The following is an 8,769-nucleotide window of genomic DNA, read 5'->3' as shown; positions in this document are numbered from 1 at the left end:
GTTCTTCCATATCTGCTGCATGGCCCCCTTCCCACTCATCCAGTGACTGTTCTTCCATATCTGCTGCACCATCTTGGGTAGATTTTGGCCCCAAGACCATGTGACTTTATTTTTGGATTCCAGTGGGGGCTTTGAAGAATGCTTTGTAAGATTTTTAGAAATATTAATGTTAGATAAAGAGCACTTTCAGAAGATTTATGCTGTTAGTAACTTTTTTTTCCCCCTGAGACAGGGTTTCTCTGTGTAGCCCTGGCTGTCCTGGAACTCACTCTGTAGACCAGGCTGACCTCAAACTCAGAAATCTGCCTGCCTCTACCTCCCAAGTGCTGGGATTAAAGGCGTGCGCCACCACTGCCCCGCCACCATTTAGTTCTTACTAGCCTGAAACTGTGTAGATCAGGTTGGCCATGAGATCCACCTGCCTCTTCCTCCAGAGTGCCACCACACCCAGCCGAACTCACATTCTTACACAGGATGCAATAGTAATCCTGAGGAGGCCTAAAGAGCATGTTTCTTTTATTAGTTACAGAGTTACTGCTGGGACTTGGACTGATCCTCTCACTTGAGGTGCTCTGGGGAGTGCGTCCAGCAGACCCCTGTTGTACAGCTCTCTCATGCTGTCTTGCCCCTGAGTGATCCTCTGTAACCTTTTTCAGACTCCACATCTTGTTAACCTCAATGAAGACCCACTGATGTCGGAGTGTTTGCTTTATTATATCAAGGATGGAATTACAAGGTATATTTGCTTTGTTTGAGCTATTTTATGTTTTCTTCTAGATAATTGATAACTAAAGGAAATTCTCAAAAAATTTTAATAATTTTCTATCTCTTTCTGAAGTGATTATAAATTATCTTCTCTCTTCTTCTCAGTTGTTAGCATTTAGTTTCCTCTAGGCAAACTTGGATGAAAATTACTCTGTAGCAACATACATGAGTTCACTAGAGAAGTTGGTTTGCCCTGTTTCTCATGGTGTGAAAATTACATCAGTGTGTAGCTCTCCTAGTACATTCATTGCTCATGAAGGGACACTCATCATACTTGAGAACAGAATTTATAGTTGAAAGCCTCCAATATAAAAAAACTCGTGCATATATATATATATATATATATATATATATATATATATATCTCAAAGAATGTTCTTAGAGAGAAAGCAGTTCATTGTCTATAAGTGCTTTTTGTGTCTGAATTTCCCTGGGAAACACTTTCCCTTGTGTTCAGGGTTGGCCAAGCAGATGCTGAGCGGCGCCAGGACATAGTGCTGAGTGGGGCCCACATTAAAGAAGAGCATTGTATCTTTCGGAGTGAGAGGAACAACACTGGTGAAGGTGAGACTTTTGTGTTTTAATTTCTCCAGCAACTTTCCCTTGAAGTATGAGAACTTCTTTTAAGATTTGGAATTTCCTATTTCATTAGTAGAAATTTTTGGTCAATCAATATTGGAAAATGGAGGAACTGGGAATGTTTATAAATGCGAGGACAGACATAGCTACTTAGCATGAAAATAGCAGGAACAAAGGGAGCCTTTCTTCCTGCCAGGAACGCAGGATGTAGGCAGCTAGGTTTGCTCTTGAATGTTAACTATTTAATAGAAAAGTAAGAGAAAAATAACTGTTCTAGGTAACGGGAGATTTGAAAAATCTTTAATACTAGCCCAATAGAATTTATTTTTATCTCAAAGGGAAGAAAAGTCAATTTTGTATGAGTCTCCACTCCAGCACAGTTCATTAACATGACAGCAGCTAACTGATGGCATTTTCCCTTGAATGTATAATTCTTCCTCAAACACAATGTTAGCTTTGATTTGTGTATCATACTTAAGATTTGTGCTGTATCAGATTTTATCAAAATTAGTATTTTCTATCTTCTGGGGCTTGTGAAATTTAGTTAAAGATTTTTAGCATAGCAATAGCTCCCAACAGCTTCCTATACAGATCTTAGTTGTAGAATTTTGAAACAAACAAAAACAGCAAAACTCCACACATAGAAACTAACAGAAAGCCCCCGCCTTATAGACACTTAGTCTCTTGCTTGCAAGGACCCACTCGGTTTACTGTGAGTCCTGATAGTGACCCACTTCTTGTGTGGTTGTTCTAGTTTATGATAGTAACATCATTTGTATTCTTCCTAGTTATTGTGACCTTAGAGCCCTGTGAACGCTCGGAAACATATGTGAATGGCAAGAGGGTGGCCCATCCTGTTCAGCTGCGCTCAGGTGAGGCTCAGAAGAAAGAGTCTGAAGTCATCAGTATGTACTTACGGCATCTGTGAGCAGCACACACTTTGACTCTTTAAGGCTAAACTTACCCTAGGATTCATGGTCTTGTAAAACTACAGAGCTGTCTTTTTAATCTTGTTTTTGTTATTGCTTATTTAGTTATTTTTATTGTTTTTGAGACAGGGTCCCATTAAGTAGTACTGGTTGACCTAGAATTCACTATATAGATCAGGTAGGCCCCACAGAGATCTTCCTATCTCTGCTTCCTGAGTACTGGGCTTAAAAGCATGGGCCACCACACCCAGCCTAGTAGCTGCTTTCTTATATTAAGAGAGTAAAATTATTTTTCTTTTTTGAGATAGGTTTTTTTTCTGTGTAGCCTGGGATGGCCTCAAAGTTGTAAGCCTCTTGCCTTGGCCTCCTGAGTGCTAGGATTACAAACATATGCCACCTTGTCTGGCAAGATTAACATTTTAAAAACTAAATAGTGTTTGTTTATGAAAATGAACTCGTTAGACCTGGGGCTGTGGCTGATGGGTAAGACACATCTGCTAGTGTATACAGGGCTCTGGATTTGACTCATACCACTGTAAAACAAATTCTTCTCCCTGTTTCTGTTTTGTTCAGGGAACCGTATCATCATGGGTAAAAACCATGTTTTTCGTTTTAACCACCCTGAACAAGCACGAGCAGAGCGGGAGAAGACTCCCTCTGCCGAGACCCCCTCTGAGCCCGTGGACTGGACATTTGCTCAGAGAGAGCTTCTCGAGAAACAGGGAATTGATATGAAACAGGAGATGGAAAAGAGGTAATACATACATCCTGTGCACCCTGTGCAATGCTTTGAACATTCAGGAGCTTTCACAAGGCAGCCTGGTGAGTTCATAACCTATTCTTATTTTGATACTTTGTCTCTGTCGTTTGTTTTACTTCTAGGCTTCAGGAAATGGAGATCCTTTACAAAAAGGAGAAGGAGGAAGCTGACCTTCTTCTGGAGCAGCAGAGACTGGTAGGAATCTGTCCTGAATCTCCTGCTATTGGGAAGGGCAGTTGCTCTCACACATCTAGCAAACTCTCATTGGGACTGTCATATATCTTCTGGCTATCTTAGTCTGAAAAAACATCCAGAAAGGTACTGTGTAGTACCTTTTATTTCTTAAAATTAGATCTTTTCTTCTATCACAGTCAAGAGCCTTTTGAAGAAATAGTGAGAGCTTTCTGACACCTTTGCCCTTCGGGGGTGCCTCTCAGTATGTACCAGCAGTGGTCCTTTAAGTGAACTTGGTGGGCGTTTGCCTTGGTTTTGTCTCTGGCCACCTGATATACTAATTCCCTGCTCATAGGCTGACATGGGATTGTTCTTGTGCTCAGCAGGTTGTTTTTCTTCCAAGTTAAATCGTGTCTAAAAGTGTTGCTGCACAGTTGCATGTGCTAATCCTTTTCTGTTGCCCTGCATGGAGTCTGAATTCTCAGTAAGGTTCTCAGTGGCTTTTGTCGTACCAGTGTAGTGGGGCTGCTCTCTCAGGAGAGGGACATTGCTGGCTCTGGGTTGAGAAAGGCTTTGGGGAAGCAGTTGGAAAGTCAGTTCACCATCTCAGCTGTAATTGGTTAGCACTTTATGATGATAATTGATTTCTGAGGTTTTATAAAAATGTTTTATGAATAAATAAATTGCTCTTAGCATATTTTAATATTAAGGCCAGCCACAAAGCCCTGGTTGTAAGAAGTTCCATAGTGCTGGATGTGGTGGCATCCAAGCACCTTTAATCCCAACACTCAGGAGGTAAAGGCTGGAGGATCTCTGAGGCCAGCCTCTGGTCTACATAGTGAGTTCCAGGACTTCTAGGGCTGCAAAGAGAGATTAAACACAATTGATACAGTTTAGGAAGTTACTTTTTTTTAAAAGGAGGTATTAATGAGAAATTAGAGGGAGGGCGCTGGCTTCCTCCTGTAACATGAAGAACAACATACAAGTTTTAACCTAATGCCATGCTCTGTTGTATTCAGAACTATTGCTTTGTGGACCGTGAATTCTAAGACAGTAAGTAAAAGCAGCCTTAGTTGGAGCACTTGGTTCTTTGCCGTGGGTTAACCACTTAGTTTACTATCTTTAAAATTAGAGTTAGGGCCTCAAAAATATGGACTGGAAGAATAAATTAAGCACTTGGAAGAAGATAATATCAATGTTATAAGGAGAGTATCTCTAGAAGGCTCACTTGGCCTTGGCTTTAATGGTTAAGGCTTGAAAGATTTGTGACACATGAAGTAGTCTTTTATCATAATTATGTAGTATAATTTAATAACATGCCTCTGATGATCTGTGAGACATCAAGGAGGAAAGGTGTAATTAAGCACTATTTATTAACAATAGTGTCTCCTATTTAAACATAGAGTACTTTGTAATGTACAAAGAGCTTTATCATCTGTCATTTTACCTGATCCTTGCAGTAACTGTTAGACAGATAGATGTGTATGTTAGTGAAATACACAACATTGCCTTTAGTTTATAGTTGAAATTAAGTCTGAAAAACAATGTTACTATGCATACGTGCATTTTAAAAATTTGCTTTCATAGTGGCCTTACATACCTACTAAATCATGGATCTAAACCTTAAACTTGAGTCTTGTGGCTTATCTCAGTGCCTCTCAGTTACAGGGTATCTTTTAAAAACATAGGTAGTAATTGAGCCTCACTGCCTATTGGGGCTGGGATCTGGGCTCCTGAGTTCCTCAGAAGTCCCCTGGTCATGATGGTGCTAGTGGCCGTGGGAACACACTGTAAAAAAGTAGGCATACTGTGATAATGTCTGGTGTTCTCCATTACCAAATGTTGATGATCATTGTATGCCTTGACATAAAGACACTGATGGAGCCTAACATGGAGTCACACAATTGAAATCCAGCTACCTCCAGGGCAGAAACGTGGATTGTAGGTTCATAGGAAGTTTGCATAGCTCAGCAAGATGATGCCTACAAATCTAGAACAAACAAAAAGGGCACAGGGTTATAGTTCCAGGGACTGTGGTTACATAGCATCCAGAGGCTCTGGGTTCAATCCTGAGGAAAGGGAGGAAGGGGAGGAGAGAAGGAGAAAGGAATACTAATAAAGAGAAGAAAGTAAGTTGTCTTTAAGATACATTTGGGGTTGTTTTTAGGAGGACATTCATAGACTGTAGGGAATGATGTTCTGGTTACTGTTTGTTCTGTGTATCTGAAGGTGAGCTAGGAGAGTGAGGGCAGTTCCTTCTAGAGATCTGCTGTCTACTGATTAAATGTGTTTTAATGATTCTATGTTAGTCAACTAATATGTACCCTATAAAGATTGAGAGAATATGCAGAAATTGCTGTTTTTGCTAAGTATTTTATTAAAATATTCATAAATTATTTTTAGATGTTATTAAATATCAAATACTATAATTTTTAACATAATGACAGCATTAAAAATTGGAATTCAGAACCCATTGGATAGCTCAGTGGATAAAGGTGCTTACCATCAAACCAGATGACCTGAATTTCATCTCTGGAACCTACATGGTGGAAGGAGAGAACTGACTCCTGCAATTGTTCTTTGACCTTCAAATACACACATATGCATACACATGCATACATATATACATCCATAATTTTTAAAGTTGTAGTTAGAGAATTTTCTGTGATGATCGCTCCCAAATGTACCCGGTTTTCTGTGTGTGAGGATCTCTTACTCAGTGCTCTTGTCCTGTGTCTTCTGTGTGTGAAGAAATCTTACAGCCAGTGCTCTGTGTCCTGTGTCTTCCAGCCTTGCGTTTTCAACGTTCCCTGTCTCTTTTTTCTCAGTTGCATGTATTCATTTGTAGGACTTTCTGTGAGGCCCATTGTGCATTTGCTATACAGTAAACATGGATGAAACTTTTCATAACAGGTGAAGTCACAAGGCCTAAGTAGTATTTCTAGCTCTTTAATCAGTGAGTTCAAATAGCATTACATCTTCTTTGGTTGAAATGGGACTTAAAACTTATTTTTGTATCATGGTCAGAATGAGATCTGGTGGTAACTTTGAACTGTAAAGAGCTAGTTTAATAGTAGTTTTTAAAAAGAAGAAAATTACAACTGTTTGATTTAATTTGAGTTTTTGGATTTACATAGACTGTTGTCTCATTTTAAAATTTAAAGATGTCTTTGATTTCTCAAGTCTGACACTTAATGACCAGAATACTTGCCATTTTGTAGATTTAGAAATATTCAATTTATCCCTAAGCAATTATAAAAGAAAAATAGCTAAGAAATAAAATAATATTTATATGGAAGAATGTAAGATAATTTGTATTGTATAAAACTAAGTTTATGCCAGGCGGTGGTGGCACACACCTTTAATCCCAGCACTTGGGAGGCAGGGGCAGGCAGATTTCTGAGTTTGAGGCAAGCCTGGTCTACAGAGTGAGTTCCAGGACAGCCAGAGCTATACAGAGAAACCCTGTCTTGAAAAACCAAAATAAATAAATAAATTAATTAATTAATTAATAAAACTAAGTTTATATAGTTGGGGAAAAAACCCACTCAAGGGCTGGAGAGATGGCTCAGTGGTTAAGTACACTGACTTCTCTTCCAGAGGTCCTGTGATCAATTCCCAGCAACCACATGGTGGCTCACAACCATCTGTAATGGGCATCCGATGCCACCTTCTTGGGTGTCTGAAGACAGCAACAATGCACTCACATACATGAAATAAATAAATCTTAAAAAAACAAACAAAAAACCCAAACCCCACTCAAGGCAGACATGCTTTTTCTTCTACTGATGTTGTCTTGAGAGCAGGAGACGGCTCTGTTGGTAAAGTAGCTGTTGCACAGACATAGAGCCAGGGAGAGCCAGGCAGGGCAACTTCCTAGCTTCAAGAGGTGGCAGGGACAGCTAATCTCTAAAGCTCATTGGCTGGCCAGCCTAGCTGAACTCCTGAGAACATTGGCCTTCACATAACCAAACACACAAAGGATTAACCTTCTACTTTTTTCTTTTGTGGTGCTGGGATTGAGCCTAGGGCCTTGACCATGCTGGGCAAGCTCTTTGTCGCTAAGCTATACTTAAAACCTTCATTCCTCCTTTTTAAACTAAAAAGGAGAATAGGGAAGCCGGGCAGTGGTGCACGCCTTTAATCCCAACACTTTGGGGGCAGAGGCAGGTGGATTTCTGAGTTTGAGGCCAGCCTGGTCTACAGAGTGAGTTCCAGGTCAGCCAGGGCTACACAGAGAAACCCTGTCTCGAAAAACTAAAGAAAAAAAAGGAAAAAAAAAAAAAAAAAAAAAAAAAAGGAGAACAGGGGCCAGGCAGATGTCATAGTGTGTAAAACAGTTGCTGTGCAAGCCTGAAGGCTTGGGTTTGGATCCAGCCCCAGTGTACAATCAGGCATGGAGGCATTGCTCTAACCCCAGCACCAGTGTAAAATCAGGCATGGAGGCATTACTCTAACCCCAGCACCAGTGTACAATCAGGCATGGAGGCATTGCTCTAACGGGAGGAGAGCCAGGTGGACTCTGGGGTCTCATACCCAACCAGTTTAGTACAAATGGCGAGCTCTAGGTTTAGCAAGAGATCCTGTCTCAAAACACAGTTTAGAGAGACAGAAGACCAACTTAGACTTCTAGCCTGCACACTTGCATATACCACAAATGTATTCGAAAGTGTAGACGCTGTAAGCTTGCCTTGATCTGCTTTCCCTTGTTAAATTTTCAAATAGTGGGTTTACGAGTGGGCTTAGTGCCTGTTTATTTGGAAGAAGTACAAATCAACAGCAGTGTCTTTAAATTCAAAAACATAATCATTATCATTATTGCAGATACTATTTTTTAATTCCCTCCTAAGATGACCATTTGTACCTTGAAAATAAGATGCTATTCAGTTTTGATGTTTAATGGGTGGCATGTGTCTGTAATCTCACAATAGGGAGAAGCAGAGGCAGGCAGATCTCTGAGCTTGGTCTACAGAGTGAGTTCAGTGATAGTCAGCTACACCGAGAAACAGTTTTGATAATCACAGGCAAGAAAAATTTGTGTTAAGAACAGTTGGTTAGGAGAGCTGGAGAAATGGCTTAGTTGCTAAGAGTACTTCCAGAGGACCATTTCCAGTGGCGCACAGTCATCTGTAACTCCAGTTCCAGGGGCATCCAGCATCCTCTTTTGACCTCCTTGGGTACTAGGCATGCATATGACACATGGACATACATGCAGGCAAAATACCCAAACCCATAAAATTAAAGTAAAAAAATAATAAGCTATAAAAAGAACAGCTGGTTTGGGGCTGACAAGATGGATTGATAGTTAAGAGCACTTGCTGCTCTTCCAGAAGACCTAGTTTCAATTTCAAGTTCCCATATGAAAGCTCAAAAATCTCTGTAACTCCAGTCCCAGGGGAGCCGGTGCCCACTTCTGGCCTCTACAGGCACCAAGCATGCACATCGTGCACATAGGAACACATAGGCAAAGCATAGACACAGGCACACAGACAACACAGAGAAAGAGAGAGACAGAGAGAGAAAGAAGGGAGGAAAAGAAGAAGAACCTGAAGCTGTTGTGAA

At 40.5% G+C, this 8,769-nt stretch overlaps 1 protein-coding gene across 11 annotated transcripts in view; it reads left to right on the top strand.

Annotated features, from left to right (window-relative positions):
• Kif1b (kinesin family member 1B) overlaps window positions 1–8,769 on the top strand; it is a 137,068-nt gene that overhangs the window by 64,155 nt on the left and 64,144 nt on the right. For all 11 annotated transcript variants that reach the window (XM_031379482.1, XM_031379485.1, XM_031379484.1 and 8 more), the window contains 5 exons: window positions 657–736; window positions 1,223–1,329; window positions 2,133–2,216; window positions 2,847–3,027; window positions 3,156–3,228. In XM_031379482.1, coding sequence (XP_031235342.1) covers window positions 657–736; window positions 1,223–1,329; window positions 2,133–2,216; window positions 2,847–3,027; window positions 3,156–3,228 — 525 coding nt within the window. The remainder of the gene's footprint in view (window positions 1–656; window positions 737–1,222; window positions 1,330–2,132; window positions 2,217–2,846; window positions 3,028–3,155; window positions 3,229–8,769) is intronic.

This window comes from Mastomys coucha, unplaced genomic scaffold (assembly GCF_008632895.1).
Source record: "Mastomys coucha isolate ucsf_1 unplaced genomic scaffold, UCSF_Mcou_1 pScaffold18, whole genome shotgun sequence".
NCBI lineage: Eukaryota > Metazoa > Chordata > Mammalia > Rodentia > Muridae > Mastomys > Mastomys coucha.
This window is presented reverse-complemented; position numbering and strand designations above follow the sequence as displayed.